Source organism: Rhea pennata, chromosome 14 (assembly GCF_028389875.1).
Source record: "Rhea pennata isolate bPtePen1 chromosome 14, bPtePen1.pri, whole genome shotgun sequence".
NCBI lineage: Eukaryota > Metazoa > Chordata > Aves > Rheiformes > Rheidae > Rhea > Rhea pennata.
The window spans coordinates 21,691,927-21,718,591 of NC_084676.1; the positions used below are offsets into that span (position 1 = coordinate 21,691,927).

A 26,665-nucleotide genomic window follows, 5' to 3' on the forward strand; every position below is an offset into this window, starting at 1 on the left:
TAAACTAATAATATGACATTTCTCAGCTCTCTCTAACCTCCATATGCTCTGGTAACCATTGCCTGTTAGATTGTCAATTCAGCAAAATCTAAGAATTGCCATGCCTTGGTCTGAAGCATGAGCTGTTAGAATACAGAAAATTGATTTTTTTTTTTTTTTGATCATTCACCACAAGCAATACTAGGCTGATTGTGACCTTTTATTTCATTCCATTCCCATCCCTATAGTAAGCAGCTTCCCTGAGGGACTTGTCCATCACGTACTCTGTTTCCTGTCAAATTCACTTTGCAGAGTCCCATGGGACTCTGTCAGTCGTGTTGACAAGAACTTCCTCAATCTCCCTGTGGCCATGGATTTTGCTCAGAGAAAATGCAGAAATACCTTTCAGCAGCAGGATGACCAGCTTCAACAAGGGAGCCAGCACTTGCAAAGATCTTTGGTACAGAAACTACTAACCCTGGTCCCAAAAGTCACAGTGATGTAGGAAGAAATAAAAATGTTGGTCCTAAAATTGCACATAGCAAGGCAAATAGGAGTAATTTGATAATTTCCTCAGGCACACAAAATAGTAACTCAAGAATAAATATGCTAATGAATGTATTTAGTCTTGGGCATTACATTTCATTAATACTTACTCTTCAGCATTCTGAGTCCAGATTCAAGAGAATCAGTTAAAAGATGTTGAAGGAAAATATCATGCTCCACTGTGCCAGTATAAAATACAGTCATTTTCTAAGGACCATGTTCCTCATCACAATGTATCTTGTTTTCCCATAGTGTAAATCTATGCAGTACCAGCCATATAAGCAAAGATATGTGAATTTACAGGAGAACATGTCCCTGGCTACAGTTTTTAAGTATTAGTACACCCTCATTTAACATCAGGATAGGATAGTTCAGACCATTAACTAATGACATAAGCAGGTCCATAGCACTGAGACATAGCAAAAGGAAGAGTCCACAAAGTTTACATCACATTTGAGAAAATAAAATACAACTTTTTAATACAATTGAAAAATACAAAGCTATTCTAGTTCTTTTATTTTATAAAAGATACAAAATTAGCATGGTGTGCTACTGCAGAATGAGAATGCCATTTAATAAATGTACTCCACCCTCAAACTTTGCATTTTAGCTTGTCATGAAACCTTTGGACGATTGCATGATGGCCATTCACAATATTCACAGTTGTGGTCTGAGAAGACGACAGGCACAGCTATCCAACAATTAACATACCTACAAAATATAAGACAGCAACATCTCCTCCTATGGCTTGGTAGAACTGGCAATAGGTCTCCAGGTCAATATAAATTGCTTTGTTGCCAGATTCATGGCTCTGTTTCATTTACTAAGGTAACGGGGGGGGGGGGGGGGGCTAGCAAACATATGCAGGTGATTACTACCTTCCATAAGCAGTTAGAGAGCTGAAACATGCTAACACATGCATTAGCAAAAAGGACTCCTATTCCTCGTGTTAAAATTAACTAATTTTCATCTCACAGCAAAGCTCAAGCTCAATATAATTAAGAAATGATTAACTGTATTTGGAAATACAGTTTGTCCCTCAATGTCCCAGGCTCTTGGACTTCAGAAAATTTCAATTCAACATTTATGGATTCTTTCAACTTAAGGTATTAAATCTATATGCTAGATTCCAGCACTCCCCCACCACCCCAAGAAGTTAACACAGCTGTACAATTTTGAAAAGCCAGTCACCCCTCTGAGGTCCAAAAAGAGACATAACAACTGAGATTCAAGTCTTTACCTATGCAACAACAATCATCTGCTTGTTCTACAGTGAACCACAAGGTAGATTTCAGCAGTCTGTCTCCTCAGTCAAACAGAAACAGTCATCTGACTATGCTTATATAGTTTCTCTAGTCATTTTTAAACTTTAATATGGTTTTCTATCAGAGCTACACAGTTGTCCCATTTGAGCTTCCAGATAACTCCTGCTGTTTTTCACAATGTTGCTTGCATCAGACCAATTTTAAAAACTGGATAATCTCAGAGGACAAGCAGTGCCAGAAGGGGGAAGTCTGAACTCACTCTCAAATAGGCTCAGTTGCAATACACTACTAAAGCAGTTAATCTAGCCTCATAAATTTCTCATCACATAGACCTTTTCTTTACACTTCCCAGCACAAATCATCCTTAAAGTTTTTTTTCTTTTGCTACTATGTTTAAATTATTCATTCATTCATTCGTCTCCTGTAAGATTGTGCAAGGATAAAGCTAAAACTTTATCCATTAAGATCAGAAGTCTCTCTGCAGAAGAGAAATAGTATGAAAAACTGGAGTACATTATTCCAAAATTCAGAATAATGCAGAAAAATTACAGTTTACAGAGGTAAGCATAGCAAAACACCAGTATTACTGTCAAATTCATTAACACATTTTCTTAGTACAAGTGCTTCGTCCTTTTATATATTATCTTCCAACTGAAATGAGTGGGACACATTTTTACACTTGGACATGACATTTTAGTCATATAAAATACTGGATATGCAACTTATAAATCAAGCTTCACTTTTTAGATGCATGTTTTAGTCTTCTTAAGCAACTTGATTTTTTTTTCAAGTAAAAAGTTTCTTGCAACTTCTCTAGCTCATAAGGTTCGAAAGGACTTCATTGCCTAGTCCAGTTAGCCAGCTAAGAATAGCATTTCCCACAGTCTACAGAAACTTTATTTCACCTTTTGCTGAATTCTGCTAAGAACAGTGATTCAAGTCTCTCCCTAAATCAAATAATACTCTCATTAAAAGCTGAACATAATGTTGTCTTTGCTTTTAAAGCCCTTGTATTAGGGTGTTAAATACAGAAGTCCCCTGGTACTTGACAGAAGAGTACATCTTTGTTGAAATTTCTCAAAGTTTTCCATAGTGAAAACAATTATGCTTATTCTCAGAGCATCTGCTTGCACCTTTTAACACTGACTTCAGTGGCTCTATTTGTAGAGTGTGATATTATTCAATCTCAATAAGGATATCAAATCTGGTTTGCAGTTATCTGAATTTTAAACAAGTATTCAAAATAAAACTATGCTGTTGCAATGCATGTAACAAAAGGAGGAAGAGTGTAGGAGATTCTCTTTGTTGAGAACTTTAAACTTCAATTCCCCTCAAGCTTTCCTTTTCTGTTCAGAAGCAAAAGAAACTACTGATTAATTCAGTTGTTTCAATTGAATTGAAAATATGCACTTAAATATATCCACTTTAAAACTTGTATTGAGGAGTGTCTTTACAACCAAAAATAATCACAGTGGCATGAGTATAATAAGGCATTTCTAACGCAGCAGTCAGGACTGAAATAATTAACATTGTTGACCCGAACTGAGAATAGTAACCCTCCTCAGCTACTGAAGTTGACTTTCATTTTTGTAGGACAAAATCTCTATCCCAGAATTAAGCTGTGAAATAAACAAAACCCAGATGCTTGCATCTCCCTTGATAAGATGAAAAGCAACTGGTTGGTTTGAGAAGGGTCTCTTCATAGCAACCAGGACTATTTTTGGTTTGTTGCTCTGTTTTCCCTTATGAATTCTTAGTCTCTAAAGATTACATCACCAACTCACAGGAAGACACTATTTCCTAGGTTACATTTGTTTCTCCATGATTTTTGCATTCCCTTAAGTAGCATGATTCCTTAATCTTATATAAAAGATTTACAGTCTGTAGTCTTCTTTTCTTCCAACTGGGCATATTAAATTCTCTTTCCTCAGTAAGGTGGTACCACTAAAGTTTGGATAATATCCATGGAAATTCTGATGGCAATAAAAATATACTGTGTCAGCGAAACTCCAGACAGATGCATTTTCACCTGTAAAAGCAGGGGAAACAGCATTTATTAAGAGATAAATCAATAGCTATTTGCTCTTGTTCTGAAGCCACTTTAAGAGTTGACCAAATCTTCCTTCCACAGATAATCCTTGTAGATGCCATTTTTCAGTAAGAAATTTTTAGATAGAACTAACATCTTACTAAGTCTCTCACACTTGTAATATATTAAGAGAAGACAAGATAAAAGACATCACTCAGAAATCTTAATCAACATGCTATTAAGAAACTCTGGAGTAGTGTTACACCTAACACTGCCATAGATCATTATTTTTCTTGAAAATTGCATAAATGATGCATGCTATTTGTAACAGACAAAAAACATTTATTTGTAGAACTAGAAAGCATATAATGTGCAATAGATACCACAAACTCAATTTTCCTTATCTGTAGTTGGATGTTGTACTCACCATTGTTCATGAGAACCATCACCCATACTGCTCCTGAAGAAGTGTTTCCATTATTTTAATACCCTGAAAAAGCACAAATAAATGCCAGTTTTACACACAACTTAAGTATTTCATACACTAGAAAGAATATCCACACAACGTACCAGTAAAGTCTCCTAAAAAATTAAGCATTTTATGATCTAGTCCTAACACAATGTAGTTCTCCCTACAGCCTGGAAGCCACAGAGAATGCTTTTCTGGCACAGATTTTTCAGAAGGGAACCTGGAGAGGACAACAGACTGCTACAGTTTGCAGGCAGATCTCTGTTGCATGTTACAACAGGGCATTTGATCTGGTCACACATTTTATTCCAGTTCTGCCACCAGTTTGGACCAAGCCATCTCTCCTTGCACCTGGATACATGGAGATACCATCACTTCTGTTCTTTGTAAGCAATTTGGTTTCTGAGGATTAGAACTCTACATAAAAGCCAGTTACAATTATTTCTAATGAAGCTCAGGAGCATTGAACAAAGTCAAAAATATCATAAGAGGACCATCAGTGCATTTCTATTCCAGAAGTGATCTGTGAAGAGAAGAACTACAAAATAATAAGCTGGTATTAAAGCAAAATAAATGATGAATTTAGATTTTTTTTCTTCCTCACTGCAGATTAGTCCCAGTTTCTAGAACATAAACTAGTTAACAGCTAGCAACAGCTGTTCAAGTGCAAACTACCAAACTATTTATAACAGAGCAGCCACTTAAACTGGGGGGAAGATTGGTTGGGGCCAGCAGTTCTTCTCACATCAGGGCTAGAAATTGCTCCAGAGCAAGACATATGCGAGTCTGACAGCTGAAATGGGGTTTAATCTTAAGATCAAGCAGAGTCTCTGGACTATAAGCAACATTCTGTTTATTCAGACTTTTATTATTAACAATCAAATGCTCTCCTGACCCAAATCAAGTCACGCCTTTGGACAGTTAACATGTTATGATTGACTGCACATTACTTTTTTCATCAGCTTCTTCAAAAATGGAAGAGAACAGACTTTAGTGTATGTCCTGCCTGATAAATCAGTATAGGATGTTGAAGTTTGGGATTTGTTCTAGTACAAGCTGAGTGGTGGAACAGAGGACAAAAGCAAAAAGCTCTGAAGATGCTTTCTCTTGGCTTCTGTAATAATGGAAGTAAAAACGCACACTAAAGTATTTACATTTTCACTATATCCTGGCAGTCACTAAAATTATCTGTATTTTCTAAGCAGAGAACTGAAACAATGGGTAAAGAATGGTGACAATTTCTCTAGAAGAAGTCCCCAAACACAAAAAACTGCTTAACAGTTAGGTTGGTAAATGCAAACCGAGTAACTTGACTTCAAGTCCCAGGCAAAGAACACAGCCTGTAACTTCTCCAAAAAGAGGCCAAGAAAAAGGCTGTCATCCTGTATATAATAAGACTTATCGAAGCATGCAAAAGCTACAGACTACTTTGTCTCCACTTAACTAACGTGAATTAGTTACATAACTCACAATGAAATTATCTCAATTTAGAGCGTCTCTCTCTCCTCCTCATGGAGGCAAGTTCTTTCTAAAGCAAGGAGCTCCGTTTCTACCAGCATCCCAGAGATATTCATAAATTCTGAACAATGACTTCATTTTAAAAAATGATCAGTTATAAAGTTTTTCTGCTGAAGCAACAGAGAGGCAATTCATTCTTGATAGCTTCTAAGTATTATTTTTCTCTATCATGAAATGAATTCAAGTTGAAGATTCACTACAAAGTGAGAAAAGTTTTATTTGGTGAAAAGCAAAAAACACTGTCAGTATAGACAACAAAATCTAATCTATCCATTCCCCACCCCCTGCTGTTTGGCTCTCCCTGTGTACTGAAATTGTAATTACTTGACAAATCCTACCATTAATCTTTGGTCAGATCTTGTGGACATTCAACTGAAAGCAGCTTGGCGTTAAGCTATAAAATATGGGGCTAAGATTTACCCTAGTATGTTCTCTGTTTAATAGTATAAAAGGAAAAGGATTTCTCAATTTGAGTCACCATGAGAGGGAAAAAAAAATAGTTTGGGAGAACACCTTTTCACAACTCTACATAAAAATTGAATGAGATATATCTATAAAAAATAGTTCATTTTTCATGGCTATTCTATATAGAAGGCAATAAGCCAACTACCTTAGTCTATCAGTCTAAATCACACATGCCACTGTTGACAGAATAAAGCACTAATTGACATAAGTGAAGACCTCAAAGGTTTGCCTAGGGAATTTAAAAATGTTATTTATTGAATCAATTATTTTCACAGTGTGACAGCTGCTTTTCTTTTTTCCTCTTCATAGCATTTCAGACTTTTAGGCAAAATGGTGTTGAGGAAGAAAAGGGGAGGTGGGGGAGAATCTACTAAATGAATAGAAATACAGAAGGGCAGGTACAAGTCATTATCCAGTATCATTTCAGTGAGGAACAACTAAATGAAAGACTAATCAATATATTTCTTTCAACTAAAGTTCAAACACTTATATCTCAGCCCCAGGAGATCAGGCTTAAAGGAGCTAAATTTACACTACTTAAAGTGCAATGATGTACTCGAAATGCAGAACAAACATTGCCTACCCATTAAACTCTCCACCTTTACAGCTACAGCTTAAAAGCTTATCTGATTGCCAAGCCACAGAATAGTTTTTTCAAAGATGGAGGTATTCTGCTACTGTAAGAAGCTATTCTGCTGAAAGTGTACAGAAAGTATTTCTGTATCTTTCGCTGTAATATCTACTGGTACTCAGGTGTGCAGGAGCCATATGGATTCTCAGTTCAGGAGTGTATGTTTATAGGTAACTTCACTGCTGAGTGCCACCTTGTCCCCTCACATTGCTACCTTCTACTTTTTACCAGAATCCTTATCTCACCAGAGCCTTTCTGAACACGTGGATGGAGAAGTACTCTCCTGGCAGGATTCAGGAGACAAAGAAGGAAGAGTGGTTAGGCTTTGAAAGTCTTATCATCCTTACTTATCCCAAACGCTAATAATACTAGGCACAAGTAAAACATGCCTTTTTGATCAAATGGTTAAGAAGAATGCAAGTCAGGTTCTGGATGAGGATTAAGCAGCAATGAATTGTTCTGTAATTCCCTCTCCAATACAGAAAAAAGCCACTCATCAAAAGGGTAAAGTGACTATCCTTAGTAAGAGATTGAAGATGATCTTCAGATTTCTGCCACGTGCCATTCAGTTAGCCCTGTCAATGGACAATTCTGTATGAATGTATCTTCGTTTAGCCCTAACTTTGGGAACACAGTAAACCAACCACAGTGGAAGCTTGGAGAACATTTATGAAGCATTGTCATTCATCCAACATATATTATTTTAAATCTCTCAAATAATATTTAAACTCTATTTAAACAGAGTTAAGTAAAAGGGCTTCTCAAAACTTCTCTATGGCCAAGCCACAAAGGAAACCCCAATCCGGAGGCTTAGAAGAAAAAGACATAGATTCAGCTGCTACCTGAGGAAGACTATTTTATTTTACACAGGGGAAAAAACAAAACAAAAACAAAACAGGTAAGTCTGCACAAATGTATGCCAGATCTGTTTTGTTTGGATTTTTCTTCTTCACAGGTCAGCAGACACAGCCAAAATTATTAAAGGATTTCTAATGCAGCATTGTACAGACATTGTGAGCTAGTTTATCTGCTAGCTCTGCACTGTCATAAACTTGCAAGACGTGAGGGTTTCATTGCTCCATAATGACTGCTTGCAGTAGCATAGCTGTCTACTTTTCTTTTTTTAAAAAAAAGCAACAAAGAGATTTTATAGTATATCAAAAATAAGGAAACAAGTCCTCATGATGTGGTTTGAAGTACATTGCCATCTGCAACTCATGGGGCACATATTCCAAAACCAGATTCTACAGCAGAAGTGAGAGATTGTGACTGTCAACTGCCCCTTGGAAGTGGAGAGTCTCAGAATGATGTTCCAGAAAGGATTTAGAGTGCTGCCCAAACTCTACACTTGAATATCCACTGATTTCAGTGGGAGAAAAGACAGGACACTACTAAGGACACACACAAAACAAAGGCTCCCCAAACCCAACTGCCTTTAAAAATATTGACCATGTGGCTGCCATGAATAACTAAAGAATGTCATAAGGCATGATTTGAACTGAGGACTTGCAAGTTCATCTGAAAACTAAATTTCTCCATTAGATACTAAAAATTATAAACAATGGTAAATGTAGGTTCATTAGTCTTCTACTAGGTAAGATTCATGATCCCAGCTGTGAAAATACCATCTTTTCAGAGACATGCTTACGCTTTCATGCATCTGATAAACAAGATACACACTGGAAAAAAACAAACAAACAAACTCCTCTCATTTATCTTGTCATCAAATAATTTTACTTAAGTATTCCATCCAGTGATTTCTCTTTCAGCATATTTTTCAGCAGATGTAAATTTATAAAAGTCTGCTAGGAACAACCTGAGCCCCTAAACCTCTCCAAGGCACAAACCTCCAAAAAAAGTAAGTTCCACATAACTTCATTTCCTAATGAATGCTCCAGGAGACATTGTTGTTAAACCTAGTTTATCAAAATGACAAGACTTCCAGAAATTAAAGACCTTTGAACACTAATTCTTTTGGGATGTTGTACTGTATAACTGGATAGCTTTTATCTCTTTGACAATTCTTATTGGAAAACAGAATTATTGAAGTACACAGAACTGCTACAGGGAGATTGACTGCAGCTATTGTAAATGTATCAAGCTGCCAAAACAATTTAACATTATTGGAGAAAAATGTGTTACATGATATAAACTCATGTTGACTACTTTTGACTATTTCAGCGTAAAGGTGGTACAGAACTGCAAATTATTATTGTAATATTAGCTGGTAAAATGGGACATTAGAAAGAAAAAACATTTCAATGCCATAGGGAAATCAGGAATAAGAATGAATTACAGAAATTGATGCAGTCATACCTACTGTGTTTTAAAAATATATTTGCAATAAAACTATTACCACAATAAACCATAATTACTCTAAAAACTAAATCCATTTTTGTTCTGCTTATTCTCTGTAGACAAAAGATCAAATATTTTTTTCAATAGTCAAAACATTTAAAGAAGCCAAATCTAAAACATCAACTTAATTTTAAGTCCAAATGATCTGGCAATTTTCGAAGAATTAGAATATAATCTTAGGAAGAAATTCAAGCAATAAGTAAACCTACCTTCTTCACACCTTGTTTTAGAAATGATTGAGCAAAAGCTTCCAATACACAGTTGAGCAAACCTGCCCCTGTAACTGATATTCTGCCTTTTTGTGTGAAGTCTGTCCTACAATACAAGAAAATAACACCATTTATTTCTCTGTCTACTTAGTAAACATTAAATGTAAACTCTGCTTTAGAAAGTTGTTATTTTGATACCTGAGTAGGGTACTAATCTGTTACACTCGTATACTTTGTATGACAGTCTCAAAAACAAATTAAGGATACATGGTCCAGAGAAAAATACTACAGGATAAGTACAGCTTTAGAAGAACACATTTAATACGGAAAAAACCACCATTATCAACAGCTCACTTTCCAAATGGAAAGATGCATTAAATGGAGTTCCAAGGGAATTATGATCAGTCCAGCATCAGTATCCTCTTAAAGGTCTGGACATTGGAATCAGGTGCATGCTGCAGCTTTCACCTGCAGATGAAAGCAAGTGAGGGGGATAAAAATCATGTTGAAGATGTGCTAAGGACCCAACATGATCTTAGCAAATTCAGCCTGAAGGGATAGGATTCAGTAACCATTAGTGAAACTTGTTCCAGTTAGCCAAGAGCAAAGACTGTTTGATAGGTAAATGGTCAACCACTACAGAATTTGGCATACAGGGAGCCGGGAATTGTTGAGGCTCTGAAGCTCAGAAGCTATTCAGTACTGTCATGCCGATTGCTGTTGAGAAAAAGACAAAATGTACTGAGATGTAGAAACAGCAGTGTAAGGGAGAATGTGCCTCAATTCTCCTCCTGTAACCAGCACTGCTGAAGGTTCAGTTGGAAACTGCTTCAGGAAAGATGTGAGCTACCCGAAAAAGCCCAAAGAACACAGCAACAAAACCAGAAGTCAATAAGAAACCACAACAAATGAGGCAAGACTGAATCAGCAAGATACTTTAGCCTAAAGATGACAGAAGGAACACGACAGCAATCTTCAAGTACCTAAAAGACCACTGCAGAAACAGTAAGCTAAACTTGCACAGTTTTTATAGAGTCCTCAGGAAATCATTCCCATCAGCCTAGGTGGGGCAGTGATAACAGTGAGATCTGACATGAATGCTTCCCACTGTTAGCACTGAAGCATATATGTCAGCCTAGCAGCATCAGTACCCACAGCGGGCCACGAATATTCATCTCTATCAATTTACTACTTTTGTAAGTAGTAAAATGCATGGCATTCGAGTGAAAGACATGGAGAACAAGAGAAGTTCCTTCCCCAACCACAGAATGGATGTCAGCAGTAAAAATCCACCATTAAACTTAGCTACTCTGGTTGGGATTTATTTATTAATTTTGCTGTTTCACCATTCTAAGAGACAAAAAGGGAGGCTTCAAGGAAAATACGGATCTCCGATTGATTTCCATAGCACACAGCTGGCAATGCTGCATCATTACAACACAGTCACAGAGAGAAGTCTGTTAATGAGATCCAGCTACTAAATTATTGACTAGTTAAGTACAGCAAATTTTGTCTAATTGTTTTTGTGATGGGAGTTTAATTAAAGTGTCTTTAGTATAAAAAGTCTAGCAATATTCTTGTTAAGATAGCGTCAAGGAGAGTTTCCAAAGCATACATGGCTTTCAAAAGTAAATTAAAAGTAAATTAAAAGTAAATGTAAGACGACTCAATAGAGGGAGCTTTTCTGTGGGAGACTTTTTAAAATCACTTATCTCTAGTTTAAGACATTTTTGACCACTACTCATGACCACCACTACATATGCTTTTCTTACATCAGGGGAATTTTCTAATCCTGTGCCCATTATATGAAGGAAGAAAGGCTACTTCAGCTCTTTCAGGCCTGTATGTATAAAGGAAGGTGATGAGATACAAAAATGAAACAGCAAAGACAATTCTACTGCAGGGAAAACAGTGAGATCAAACAAAGAGGGATGGCAAATGGCACTGGAGACAAAATGGAAGCCATATGGGATTTTCCATGGCTGAGAGATAGGCATAACTTGCCTAGATACACAAAAATATACCAGTATGCAACTTCCACATAAGCCCAACAAGTAAAAGCAGGAGTTTTGCCACAGACTTTTCCCTCCAGTTTGGCAGTATTTACAGAAAATTCTTCCCAATATCTTTCCTTTTATAGTCAGTGCAGAAATTGCCCAGCTTAGCTGAGCTATTCAGTATATTGTGTGGAAAGCAAGATCATACCTAAAGTATGTAAAGCAATTTCATAGGCTAAATGTATGCAAATTAGTCTAGAAATTTTCATTTATCAAAGCAGGTGCACATGCAACTACAGAAAAAGGCTGATGAGATTCAGACTGGTTTGATATATCAATAATGAAAATTCAGACCCCAACAACTCTTTCAGCTCTTCCTTCCAGCATGAATAGCCCAAGAAGAGTGCTACAGGTATTACAAGTTAGTCCAAATACAATACCACAACAGTGCAATTAAACTGTCCCAGTACCAGGATCAGCTGATTACTCTCTGCAGATAAATACTGCCCAAGTCTGGACAACTCCGCACAGCTTGTGGTGCAGTACTGGATAAGGCCCAGGTACAATAAGGCCCAGCATGGAGGCCTCCAAGCCTGAAGATCTGTTTGCTAACAGAATACACGTGGCCTGGTTTTACAGCGATTTTTCATTTCACTGTTCAGCTTTATCACTTTTTGTTCCAGGAACATCAAGATAACCAAACCTGAACAAACCAATAGACCAATCTTTTTTTTTTTTTTTTTTTTTTTCCTTCAGGAAATGGCATATACCAGATAAATCAAAATAAAAGGGGAGAAAAATATATTAACTAATTATTCAAACTGCAACATAGGAGAAATGTCTTCCTCAACCCAGCTGCTCACCAGGTCATCATCTGAAGCACAAGGCTTGACAGTCCATGTAATTTTTGTTATGTTTGCACTGCAAATTTGTACAGCTACACAGCATTTACCAAGAGAAAGAGCAGGGTGATAGTATTTGTGTTTAAGTCCCTTCAAATGTTAACAGATTATGGAAGTGCAGCTTCCAATACCCTGTTTACCTGTAGAGTAGGTAGTGAGCTGAAGAAAAAAAAAATCATTACCTTGATAGTGAATGAACACTGACAGAAAGAAAGAAAGAAAAACCTTTAAGTTTCATATCAAGTTGCAGGCTCAGAGGGGTTTTTGTTTTGTTTTGTTTTTTTAAAGCATGAAAAATACAAAAGCAAAGCCTCACCTGTGTGTTGAACCAAGTACTTTGAATTACATCCAGTAATTAACATTATAACATATCATCCATCTGAAGTTAGGGTAATTCATATTAGCAATAAAGTTCACATTTTAATAGCGAAGGTAATTAGCCACTAAAACAACTTTACTAAGGTAAAGCTGGTTTTAGAGGATAATAACTGTCTTTTTTTTTTTTTTTTTCATTTTAGACAGCAAGATTCAATGTTTGTATAAAACAGGAATTAATTCAAGGAAACAAAACAAAAAAGTGTCATGAAGGAGGTCAGCCAAGACAATAACATAGGTTTCTGGCCTCCTAACAAACATATATGCTCCATCATGCCTTTTCAATGACTTATAATTTATTTCTGGTAATATTTGTTTGGTACTAGATACTTTTCAGACACAGTCTCTGTTTGGAAGCACCAACAGTAATTCACTTTGAAAGAACTGTAGCACCTGGCACCATTGCATTCATATTTTTCTGAGACAAAATAACTGTCTAACTTTAACAAGAAGAACTATGCTGTGGTTAAATGGGCTGGTTACAATTCAGGAAATATCAGTTTAATTCCCCCAGTTCCATTAAAGACATCAGGAAGTCTCCCTTCCATGAGTTGCAGTTCTCTAGCTAAAAAAAAAAAAAGAAAAAATAACAAAACTCCCAATCTCAAATTAGGTAAACTAATTCATATACTATGGATGAGGTTCCGCTTAACATAAGTCACTAGTCTGAGGAGGGACTGGATTCCTGGTGTGATTTCCTACAGCATATTGGTCTAAATTCAGAGCAGCTGTGCTCAAGTCAGCAGTTTTAGATAGCTGTAACTTCATCTGACATGCACAGAAATATTCTGGATGCCCATCAGCACCATCAGTATCAAAATATGGCATCCCACCACCAGCACCTAGGGGGCTGTGTGGGAAGAGAAGCAGTCTTGCAGCTATCCAGAACAGTAATCCTCTCTCCAACCCCTCAGGCAAAAAGATCTGTTTGAAGAGACACTAAACTAATTCAGATACTGTAGGCTGTAATGCACTTCAGGGAACACTCAGTACACAGTCTACAGCCCAGTTTGAACCATCCGGGCCTCACAAACCGCTCTGAGCTACCAGCTCTCTTCTCTATTTGAAGATGTTAGTGTCTGTCTGTCTCTGCTGCTGAACTGGTTATATACACTGGAGGTGCCAGGGAGACGCAAAGGCCATCAACCTGCTGGAAGAGCTGATCAAGATTCAAGCCAGCAAAGCAGCACTGTTTTCATTCATCAGCCTCCTTAATAATGTTACACTAAAGCTAATTAAACAAAGATCCTGCTACAACACACTGACATGCAGAGTTTTGATGTTCTCTTCACAATGTTAGTGCCCTGAGAAGTTGCACAAAGTTGCTATTGAAAACTACTCAGCAGTGCTTAGTAAGGGGAAAACAAAAACATCTTTTACAGGAGGTTTCTATCTTTACTCAAGTTTCCCTGTCTCATAATGCTGCTCTCTCTTTAGGGGCATAATGTATCATTTTGCTACTGATCAGGATCACTTGAGTCTCCTCACTGTATGTTTTCTTTTTTCTCTCCAGTGCAACTGTACATCATTGCTATGAAGTTGAAACTTTCATGCAAAACCTGCCTGTTTTGGCTGTTAGAATTTGTTTAATATGATTACCTCTATAAAATTCCTGAAGAGGTGACAGCGTTATGCACAGGCAGACCCAGGTTTGGTTGAATCTAACTGTCTGGGGTAGTAAAGCTGAGGTCCATGGGGTACTACAGGTATGTAGTATAGTTGCTAATCTTCGTCAACAGCTACCTTATCTCCAGAGGCACTGTCATTCCTGGCAGGCAAATGAAAACTAGCTTAAGTAAGCCTGCTGAGGTTGCAATCACACAGCTATTGGCAGCCCAGACAGAGCTCTAATTTAAAAAGCTTCTCCACTTTCCTGATTGTCACAGTATGCTTTAAGGCAACAGTGAGCAGTAGTCACTACTGAGGTTAGACAGTTCTGCTCCAGTCTCAAGAAGCAGAAGAATCATGCTGAGGACAGCATCTTTTCTAAACTGAAACTGAAGAGCCTTGAAAACGGAGCATAAGTGACTGACTAGTCGAAGTACTTAGGGTTTCTAAACCAAAAGAACTATCATCAACAGCTGGAGTATAGTTCTGATGAGAGGGAAATTTTTGTCTTCCCCAGATAAGATTTAGATGAGGCTCTAAGCTTCCATTCTCAGAAACCTCAATAAGGCTAGACGACCACAGCAAACCGAAACAAAATGGTTTAAAAAACAAGAAAAACCATGTCCTCTAACACCTAAGCCCCGGCTAGGACTTTCAAGATTGCCTAAACCACAAGAAACTAAACAGGTGGGTTTTTGTCTCTTTTTTTTTTCCTCCTTAAACATCCTTAGAGCTTTCAAAGGTAACATGGATCTTGCCGAACAACCCTGACACACTTCTCAGGGAACGTGACAAAGCAAAACTAATGACTAATTACAAAGGACACTAGAGCAAAGCAAGAATTAATGGGAATCTACGCTCTGCTCTGCATGAGCAGGAATGTCTATTTTCCCAGGAAAAGTCCTAAGATATCTTCTATCTTTGGTATAACAGTGGGCAAAACACCGGAGAAAGAAAATTGTTTGGAAGCATGTATGCTCCATGCCAATCACTGGCAAGCAGGAGTTAGCTGACAATTTTGTGCTACTGGATAGGCATCTGTTAACAGATACGAGGGCAAAATGAAAGCTCTGGCTGTGTCTACTGTGGAGGAAGAGCAGGCTAGCGTTCTGTGACATGGAGAGAAAATTAATATGGGGCAGTTATTTGTGCTTTAGCTTTAGAGAACCTAAGCTACAGGGCATCTACAGTTGCTGGTTTAAATGCTGTCAAGACATACCAAACAAAATCATCATTCAGACCCCTCTCTTTCCAAGCATTCAAATGCAACAGAAAACATTTTTTTTTTCAGGGCTACAAGGCTGCAGTACCAACTTGAGTAGGCACAGACACACTTCTACATTCACAAGCCAGTACTCACCAATTTGGATTTTCCAAGCTCTCCCTGAAGACAGATTCCTCACTTAGAGACGCATACTGTGTCCATGTGAGACAATGAGTCTTCATAGACATATTTCTTTTCTGCATGTTAAGCCAAGATTCCTCTTCTAAGTAGATGTCAGACACTTTTAAGACACTGATCTGGCAAGTAGAAGAATTATAACTTTGAAAGAAACTGTTCTGAGGGTAGAAGCACTTCTCAATATTTTGAATATATTACTAGCCTCAGATGATAGCACTGAGGTTTAAGGAAGGGTCACCTGTATTTAGCCCCTAATGAGAACAAACTTCAACAGCAGCTACTAAAAGCCATGCAAGTGCTCAGAAATTTACAGAAATTGCTCAGTCCCCAGCCAGACTTCCAAGACTACTAAATGCTAAGTTACCTGAATCCCTTCACATTTCCTTGCTGTTGATGGCCTGTTTAAAACAAGGAAGGATAACAGAACCCATTTACAAATAGTTACATGCAAAACAGACAAAAATTGCCAGCCAAAACACAAAGGTGCAACAAAAGCTTTCACCTCTGCACCACCCTGTTATCAGGCTTTCACCGAGTCTAAAGGATACGAAACGCTAAGGTGCTGTGGACCTTACAGCGATCTACCCCCAGCTGCCAGCAGTCACAAGGCTACACAATCTGCCTTCATTCATAACAAAGCCATCACACTCTTTGCAAAACAGATTACAAAATCATAGTCAAAACACCAACTAGAACTCCCTTCTTCAGTTCCTGCACTGAAAGAAATCTCCCTCAGCCAGGCCTTGTACTTTTAAAGCCCACTTGTCAAACTAAATGACTTATCAAGCACGTGTGGGCTAAAGAAGGGATGAAAATCTCACCATTAGTTTATTTTACATTCTGCATGTATAGGACAATGATATGTTCTCCTTGGTGGATGATGCTTGAAAAAGAAAAACAAATATTTAGGAGCATAAACATACAGTATCTTTAGTACCAGGAAGAAAGGTACATTTTGGTTTTTTAAGCATACAAGCTGTAAAATAATAGTTATTGAACCATGCATGAACATAAATATACTTTTCTATATAGAGACTATCTTATGCAAGATATTCTACAATAAAAAAATAAATTAAGGCTAATTCTCGTTGCACAAACTGTAAAGAAAAGACTGCCAGAAAAAGGTACACAGGAAATAAACAATAAGGGGTTGCACATCCCAGTGGCTCATATTTTATCTTTTAAGGATCTGTGCCTTCTCTTTTCTAAGAGGATACTATGCCGTATTTAAGTTGCAACATGCTATGGGCATGTTAATAATTATTTTTATTCTCTCTGAATTCATTTACAAAATGGTTTTGTGAAAGATTACAACCCAGTGTGTTCTGAAGTCATGGATCAGACATCCAAAACACATGAGATCAGCTTAGAAATAATTGTCCAGTGTATATTATTAGCCGCCTTCTCTCTGAGACTTTATGCGCATTTTCCCCTACCTGAGATCCAGGGGACTGGGCTTTTACAAGAATACCATCAACCATACAAAAATCGTGAGAGCGGACAGCACCACGCTTACTGTATTGGAGCGGGGGAAAACTCCTGGGCCTTCAGCGCGGCCCGTTCTCAGCTGGCACGGGGCTGGCTGGACCTCGGGACGCCTCCGAGGGCGGGAGGCCGCGCGCCTGCAGCGCTGCCCAGGCTCCTGCCCGGGCGCAGCGGTAGGAGGCAGCGCTTGGCGGCGGACGGCGCCGGGGCAGCCCCCCTCGGCTCCTGCGGGGAAAGGCAGCGGGCCGGCTGCACTCCACAAGGAGATGGATCTGGCCCACGGGCTGCCAGCTTGCAAGCCCTGCTTGAAGCGGTAGCTACATACACCTTCGACGTGGCATTTCCCCAAACCCACGTGTTGGTTTTACAGTGGCATAACATATAACTTGATTAAACTTCTCTAGGTAGTTACCTTTCTTAAGATTTCAGGAATTACATTCTGACACGTTGCAATTCTCCTCCGGTAAATAACCCCCGTAGACAAATCTGATGAAAAGAAAGAATCAACAGCAAGTATTACCATTTTTCAATAAAAGTAAGACAGTTGGAAAACTTAGCAGGAGACTGGATGTGCAAGCAGAAATGCTAGCAAATTAACAGCATGTTGCGATTTTTTTAAAGTATAACCCAGTATTTCTTCTCCTTTGCCAGACAGAAGGCTGTAAACAAGACTGTTAGAAGCATTTTGCACTGTGCCTTAGGAGGATATCTGCATCCATTCCTAATATTCAGCTCCCCTTATCCACCCCAGGAACAGACGGTGTGATGCAAATATTTTACTGGCATTTACCCTAGTAGGTATGGGCAGCAAAGCGCTGCATGCAGAGCCAATCTCGGCCTTCACGGAAGTGAGCAGGGCTCCACGCTGAAGCCCGTGCCGAGCCTGGCACACACCACCGAGGCGCTCTGCTCTCTCCGGTACTGCCAGCACCGTGACTGGGGTGAGGGAGACGTGCAGCCCACGGAGCTACCAGACTGCCCTGCAGGCTCAAGGTTTGCTTTCTTTCCATCCATGCCCCAATTTATATTCTCAAGCACCTTCTCTGGGCAAATATACTGCATAAGAGATTTGCAGAAGAGTCCTGTCTCGTTACAGATTTATTTTTATATTGAATTGGATCCAGTGACAAGGACAAAACTAACTATTAGGAAGCAAATTATAGTTATTTAGTATCACCAAAAAGTGGCTGGCTTTTAGAATCACTTTGCATTTTAATATTTAATGACCCAGATCAAGAGCAGAAACCTCAGAACGCTCTCAAATAAGAAGCCAACTGGCAGGCAGCCCACATCAACGACTTCCCAGAGATAAAAGAGTTCTTTCCCAAACAGCAGTGTTTGGTTGGATCAGTGAAATGAAAACTTTATGGGATTCAGTTTTCAGAACTCTAACACACACATCACATCACCAGTAATACAAAGTATCTCCATGCAATATAGAGTGGAAGAAGCATTCTCCAGAAAGTGCGGTTTACTGCATTCGAAAGGAAATTGCATTGGCAGTGCTAATGTTCTGTTCTCTTGAAACTCAAGGCAACCTCAATAACAATTTGCTTACAAAGAGAGCATAACCCTGCAATTAAGAGCCACCACCAAACCTAAGCTGCAAGACAGCAGACAACTCTAAATGTATGATAAAAAGCATCCATGAGCACCTGAGACTAATACTTGAAGTCCAATGAAAATTTGGCTGCAACTCCAGTATTTGGAAAGATCATGGTTATTTCCACACAAAGTTTTATAGTACTTGCTTCCTATATGGCAGCGTAACTGTTTAATACGTAACATCCATATGGCTTTAAGTGCCTAATTGCAAATATTTGTTAAATTTCAAACTCAGCAACTGGAAAACAAAAATCCATGTGGTCTCAGTATCCTGACTGATGTTCTCTCACCTGAGCAGATATTTTCTCCTGTCAATATCATGAATAACTGCAAATGGTGAAATCCAATTTTCAGTATTTCAGGAATTCTAATTGCAAAAGCAACAGACTGAGGATCTGTGTTCACTTTGACTGTTAGCATCCCACGAGGCAACCGGGCAAATACCGATTCCTGGAACTATTTCCTCATCTGTAAAGTGGAAACAGTAATATATCCCTCCTTCCGCAGGGATCACGAAACTGAAGCAGTGAAATGTCTGTGCAGTGCCTGGAGCTTTAACCACAGCTCACTACAGTTACTTCCAGAGGCCTTAAGTCTGATCCTTATAGCACTGCAGATAGAAATCATCATAGAAATGTGAGGGAAATGTACAGCAAAAGAAAATACTACAGAGAAACTAGGCAAACATATCTAAGAAGCTCAGAATAAGCTGAAAATTCAAATACTTAATTAAATTAAATGCTTTTGGGAAAAGGTTTTACACTCTCTCGTTCCTGCTTGTAAACATCCGCATGCTGGAACCCCATTCATGTCTGCAGCGCCCACCTTCCATTGAAGCACAACTATTAAATAATTAAAGTTAAAAGTTATGAATAATCTCAGTGATCTCTGCAAGGCAAGTGAGTCAGCTTACCTGTTTTCTCTTCCACTGTTTCTACAGCTGTGATATGTTTCTCCATGGGACTAGGATACTGGGATAAAAATGCAAAGTGTAAACATTACCACTTGTCTACATGGGTTAAAGAAAATTGCTAACAGTCACTGATAAAGTCCAAAGCAGTTTCATAGCCTCTCTCATCAGGTAAGAGCTGCTTTATATTAACAAACTTCAAACTGGCTAAAAGGAAGAAATTCAAATATTTTACTGAATGTACAACTCTAGTTTACAGCAGTAATATTAGTCTAGCTATTGAAAAAAAAATCAAAATGCAAACAACAGAAAACCCACATAGTGCTACAGAAAAACTGCTTAAAGGGGAGATTTTAGCTCCTCTGCAACATACAGACACCTTCCAACAGAAATAAAGTGAGACATAAATGCTAAATTCTCATGAACTGTATCACATTTTTCAGCTCGGAGCTAAGCACAGCTTGCAGCAGTTTGGCAGTTCCAAACCCTGCCGTGCTGCTCTCCATGAGGACGGAGGACATCCCAAGTTTCTGCAGCAAGCTACCTGGAAATGCTGCTAAGAGTGCTTACCGTACAACCTGTTTCCTGAGGGAAAAAGCAGGAAAGCTACTATAGAGCATCACCTGAATGCAGAATATTGTATGCAACATTTCACTGTCCTGTAACAGTTTCTGGAAGAATTTGACGATAGGATGCCATTTGCAATCACAGCATGCAGCAAGCAGCATCCTGCTCTGCTCCGGAGGAGGCTGGCTGGTGGCAAGAACTAGGGACTTTCTACTGCCTCTCCCTGCTACGTACAACCTCCTTTTACTTAAGCTGTACAGACTAGCTGTTTCAAGGCCGAAAGAAAGAGATCACAGAACAGAGACTCTAGCCCTGAGTCCCCCACTGCACGTGAACTGTGCAGAAATCATATAGGCGTCTGCAGGACAATAACCCCGGCAATAAGAAATCGATGTACAAGAACAGGATTGCTAAGGATATATAGGCTGTTCTGAAACTACAGAACTCCTCTGGCTAGAAATGAGATAGAGATGGCTACAAGGACTGTAGCGCCCATTACAAAATGCAAGTAATATTCACAAGAATTATGAAATTTAAAATTTAAAACACATGACACCAAACTTGAACAATAGTAAAAAATTACTGCAACCTCTGTTTTTATACAGGTGTCAGACTGAAGAAATACTGAATATCAGATAAAGGTTAACGTTAAACTAAAATATGAAGCATAAGCAAAGACGGGAAAATTGCATTTTAGGACTAAATGAGTTTAGGCAGTGCAATTATTATGTGCAATAACAGCTGCTCTAAAATTCTGATTTAAAAGAAATCTTGGGTTCTGAGCTAAAGATCTATAATTCCAGAATAAGCTGTTCTATAATCCAGCCCTACTATTTTTTTCTTGCTGCAGAATAAAAGTTGATTAGAAAAAAGCGCAAGGTTTTCAAGTTCTATTCTATGCAAAAATTGGAGGCTTCTCTACAATGTGCTGCTTTGATAATGTAATTATACCACCAGTGCCGTTTCAATGCAACTTACACTCTGTAAGGCCCAATCGTGTGAAACAAAGAGCCATTTACATAAATCTTCCACTAAATAGCAGGCTCTATTACCCAAGTATTTAAACAGAAATAGACTCAATTTCCTATACACCAGAGTAAAAGAAATAAAGCTAACGGTCTACAAGCATATGGAATGGCTAGGAGAGCCTAATAGCCACAAAAACAGGCTTTCCAGCCAACCCCAGTCTCCCTGCAAGGCTTTCATTCCCCGAGGATGTTAAAGCTAACAGCAGCACAGAACAGAGAGATCTCAGCCTGGCTATTATTTCAGCCCTGCAGTAACTCAATGCTCAAAAAATTCCTCCCTAGCACTACAGGCACAGAAGTCCCATCCCTATTTTTCAAGGCAGACATTAGCCTCAGGGCTTCAGCCCTGCCCTGTAGCGTCCCTGCCCTGGAGGGCAAATGCAAACTGCCCCGCAGTCACCTCTTCTGCTCCGCACTGCGGGGCCAAGGCCCGTGCGCTGCAATTCCTTTCAGAAGTTGCACATGACACACGCTCCAGTGTCCTCTTTCCCAGCTCCTCCTTTCGTGTCAGCTCACATAACAGAGTAAAAACTTCCAGAACTCTGAAAAGCCTGGAGAGATGTGAATGCAATTGCCTTTGAAGGGTCACGGCTTGACCAAATGCGTGCATTAACTTCTGACGTGCTCTTTGGTACCACCACACCAACAAGAACATGACAGAGGCTAAAGTCAGGCATTGACCTCACAAAGTTATAATTTGTTATATATGTATATATCTTGGGAGAGGTCGTTCCTGAAATATCAAACAAGCAAGAATTAGCCTGACATATTTGTTAAGCATGACAAGTTTCTAACCATCTCCTACAGTCAGGAGCGTCCAACAAACCCAACTGTGGACACCAGCACCTGCTGCAGCCCTAACCCGTGGCTGCATGTGAAGGTCAAGGTGTCCCTCACGCCGTTCAGCCGCAAACACAGCTGCCGGCCACACGCGGAAGGACACACGCGACCCAGGAGACCAGGACACGGTGCTGAGGAGAACTGGAGATGGGCTGCAGACCCATCTCAGCACGGGTTCCTAGGAGGTGACAAGGTGAAGCTAATGTCCCCCCAGCCGCTCAGCCCCGAAAGGGTGCCCACTCTTTCTGCAACATACCATTTGCTGTGAGCAAACTGCTTGAAAATAAGAGCAGCAACTGCTGAAAATGGGTCATTAAATGGGGCTTATTTTCTTGGTTTTTCTTGTGGGACAAGCACACCAAAAGATGTAAAACTCGGAGCTTCTAGGATGGAAACGATGCCCTCAAAGCACAGGGGCCAGTTCCAGCGTCTCCAGCACCTCCTGGAAAGCAGGGAATGCCATCTTGTGGCCAGCCTACAAACACGCTGGACCTCCCTCCCGTCACGCGCGGGGCACAGGGGGCAACCTGGAGCCCCACCGTCCGGGCCACCCCAGAGGGTAACGGGTTTGGCACCTCAGCCACAGTTCTCAAACCCAACGCCGGCACACGTCTTGCTTAAACAGTCCCTCCAAGAGGATACAGACACGAGAGTCTCCATATTCTGGGAATAGGTGGGAAGAGGAGACGGGACACCCGGGACCTCCTCCCCTCGCTTATTTTGTACTGGTGCAACTATCATCTCTCCCGCTTAGGGATAAGCTCTGCTCCTTCTCAGACAGCAGCTGAAGTGGTATCTAGATCTCAAAGTGTATCTGGGGAAAGCATAATTCAGAGTGCTATTCTTTCTCAAAAAAGAAATAATTACCTAGATGAAGTGTGAGCATTCCTTTTAATTAAATACTTCCAATGAGTTCCCATAATATCCTCCCCCAAGTGATTCATTTATTTTAAAAGCATTTGCCCCTCCATCATTCTGAAAAGAACTCTGACAAACTGCTAATAGTAGAAACCATGAGACTGATTTTGCCTTTAAGCGATCAATGCCTTTGGATTGACTTTTTCCTACCCTGACTGATGATCATGAGCTTCATGAAGACGTCAGAGTCCACCGTACAAACGCAGAGCTACAGACGTGGTACTAGTGAACGGCAGGGCAGAACCACCGAGACGCTGGTATCCGGAAAACCATGCAGCAGTAGCGGTACACTGGGATACCTAACAAGTTGCAATGGTTATTACCTCATTTCACCGTTTACTGAAATTGAGGCTTTCCATTCCCTACATGCAAAAACTTGGCAATTAAAATTCTAAAGAGCAATTCCTGTTCCCTTATTTGGTTGTCCTACACGCATATTGATTATTCTCTACAGACAACAAAATGAAGTGATTCCATTAGCCATTATTCTGAATCCAGGGAATTAAGACCGTTCCTACCTTTCTTAACTGGAATGCATAAAATTATTTATCAAAAGCAGCAGTTTCTAACCATAGTGATGGTTCTTATAGTTTACTTGAGGGAAATAACAAGCCTCTAAAAGTGGTGCCATGTTTAGCAGCAGAGAGAAACCACTGCAGGTTACACATAATGATTTGTATAAAAATGAAACATTTCAAAGCAATGAAGGGCTGATTTTACATGCAGGATCAAATAAAGCCCACATAAATTAAAGTGACTGCTTCAAAGACTCGCAAAAACAGTAATATTTTAATTCAAATATTCTGATTCTTTCTTTTTTTAAAAAAAATCAAAACAAAACGGAACAGTGACACTGCAAAAAGCGACTAAACCTTTCCAAATTCCTCCACTTAATTATTATTGGGTTGAAAGGATGGTAGTTGTGAATCAATGCAAGTTAAAAAAAAAAAATGAAAGAAAAAAAAAGAAAGCAGATCCACTGTGAAAATTACTCTCCATGATAAAAATCAATAAATATGTAATGCTTTCACATACAGATACATTTATTTTAAATACATATCAATTTGTCATACCTGAACTAAATGTTTGACTTACAGTTCATGGGCTGGCTTTAAATTGCCATCTGCACAAACCTGAGGGCCACTGCAGAGAAATAACCATCTAATACAGTACTTAGGATGTCCTGCGTGTGGGGCAAGACCCGATTTTGCTCTGCACTGTACAAAGGCACAACAAACCCAGCCTTTGCCACAACCCAAACTACGCAGCATTTCCACCTGGGTGACTGGCCACATGAACGCACGTGCAGCGAAAGGGCAACAACCCAGCACGGTGTAAAAGGCGTTAATGCTGCAGCTGTGGGATTCTCCTCACCTACTTTGTAGATGCCTGCAATATACACTCAATGGAAAGAAAAAGGCCCTTGTAGGCTACCACTCACCTGGCCTAATTAATGCATTTATTAGGATGAATCGTGCTCTACTGGTGCCTATGTTAATTATGGAGGGAGCTAGATAGACAGATGTCTACATAAGGTTAGATGACTCCAATCCCGGGACTGGCGCTAACCATTTTCAACTGACAAAGCCAACAGCACCCACTACTGTTGCTTTATTCCACTACTTTTGTGGGCATCCTCCCTGAAACTAGACTGCAGAAGTAAATGATAAGCTTTAATAAATACTGTAGTAATAACTCTAGTCCATACTCATGGAACTCCTTTTTTCATAAGAGTCCTGCAATACTTCTTGGCTTTGACCTAGCTCTAGGATTTGGATCATGTTTCTTTGGAAACACAAAGCAAAGGTAGAATATTCTTTTACACACTTTTGAACTCTGACAGAATAACAACACATCTATCAGCATCTTCTGTAGAAGGCTGTTTACCTGATTGCCAACAATTTACCACTGATTCCACTTAGTGAAAGCAAAGGACTTGCTTCTGCCCAAGCAGCACGTTTTTACAGAAGCAAGATGAAATTCTGTAGCAGAGTGCAGTAGCTTTTTAAATCTCATTAGAAATGTATATGAGGGATAGGGAGGAAAAAGACATACTGATTCTCTACAGACTGTATAGAGCAGAAGTAGTTTCTGCTGATGATCTCTTACGTTTGGTCACAGAAGTCAGTACAGGAAGTGCTACAGCACATGGGATCCCTGGGATTTCTGTGAACCAGTAGATAACTTGGCACAAACACTTTCTTGAAGGACCCCAGATGTCTTGGTTTTGGTCTCCTCTGAAAGCAAGTTTAGTTACACCTTCCCACCCTATTCTGGAACAAAGAACATTCAGTGGCTCAGCCTGCAAAATTATGACATAAAGAACAAGAGCTGGAACACTGAGGTCAATTTTAACTATGGGATTTTCAAATATTGATACCACTCTTTCTTCAACTATATCAAATTCCTGGTTAGAAGCAAGTAATGCACTTTGCTGGCAGGTATAAAAGAGGATTGTTTTAACCTTTCTGCTCTGTGCTCCTGGCTGTCATCATTAGGGTCACTGTGCACCTCCAGCTGCCCTTCTCGGGTCACACGGAGTAGACTACAGGTACAATTCCTATTTGTATTTCACCTCTGCTTCAAATCTGTTGCAATAAAAGGCACCAACTCTGCTTCTCCCCGGCCTCTAACGGCCAAACGCTCAAGCAAATCAACAGACGATTTCTTTTTCTCTTTTCCAACTTTGTTCAGGGGTCTCAAATTAGCATTTCGAAGCACATCCATTAGTTAGCCACAGCGTGGCAGTCCAGAGGACAGGGCTACGGATCACAACTTCTGCCACAGGGCAAAACCAGAAAACGTTCGTTCGTTTGTTTTTTAAGCCACTAAATGCATTTTTGCAGAGTCCTCTTCTGGGCCAAGAAAAGAGCAGCTGCAGAAAATAAACAGAAACAGGAGGGAAACAGCAGCACTGCAGACTGAGCACTCCGGTCTGCACTCGCTGCGCAGAGCCCCGGCTCGCCAGCCCGCGAGCCGCGGACGAGGGGTGCCCTCCTCCCCTCCCCTCCCCGCGGCCGAGCCCCGCTCCGCCCCGCTCCGCCCCGCGCACCCGCGAACGCGGAGCGGCCGCAGGCGCCGTCGGGCTCGGCCGCCGGCCCGGTCGCCCCCTCAGCCCCCGCGGCCGCGGGGCAGGCGGGGCGGGCAGCGCGGCTCGTACCTTGCGGAGGTAGCTGGCCACCACCTGCTCGAAGGGGTAGCGGTACACCCGGCGCACCTCCACCGTCACCCCCATGCTGCCGCTGCCGCTGCCGCTGCGCCCGGCCCGGCCCGCAACGGCCCGGCCCGCAACGGCCCGGCGGCAGCGCCCCGCCGCGGACCGCCCGCCCCTTCCTGCCGCGCCGGACCCGCCCCCGCGGACAGGCCCCGCCCTCGGCCCCGCCCCCCGCCCCGCCCCCGCCATTCGGCCCTCCCCCGGCGCCCCGCCCCGCCCTTGGCCCCGCCCCAGCGCCTGGCCCCGGCCCCGCCCGGCCCTTGGCCCTGCACCAGTGCCCGACAGCAGCCCCGCCCCGGCACTGGCCCCGCCCCTCGCTCCGCCCCCCCGCACTGGCCCCGCCCC

At 40.5% G+C, this 26,665-nt stretch overlaps 1 protein-coding gene across 5 annotated transcripts; it reads right to left on the reverse strand.

Annotated features, from left to right (window-relative positions):
• Positions 1-803: 803 nt before the first annotated feature.
• Positions 804-26,410, reverse strand: PRELID2 (PRELI domain containing 2). Of its 5 annotated transcripts, XM_062587474.1 has the most exons (9): positions 26,267-26,354; positions 25,571-25,981; positions 25,216-25,379; positions 19,757-19,814; positions 17,651-17,724; positions 15,712-15,872; positions 9,470-9,575; positions 4,247-4,309; positions 804-3,819 (listed from the first exon to the last, which is right to left on the reverse strand). In XM_062587474.1, the coding sequence occupies exons 4-8, from the start codon at positions 19,800-19,802 to the stop codon at positions 4,265-4,267; spliced, it is 432 nt and encodes a 143-aa protein (XP_062443458.1). In that variant the 5' UTR covers positions 19,803-19,814; positions 25,216-25,379; positions 25,571-25,981; positions 26,267-26,354; the 3' UTR covers positions 804-3,819; positions 4,247-4,264. The 5 variants fall into 5 exon arrangements, with proteins under 5 accessions (XP_062443458.1, XP_062443456.1, XP_062443455.1 ...); XM_062587472.1 differs by lacking the exon at positions 25,216-25,379; XM_062587471.1 differs by lacking the exons at positions 25,216-25,379; positions 25,571-25,981 and adding an exon at positions 19,134-19,311 and having other exon boundaries at positions 26,267-26,281.
• Between the last annotated feature and the right edge of the window lie 255 nt (positions 26,411-26,665).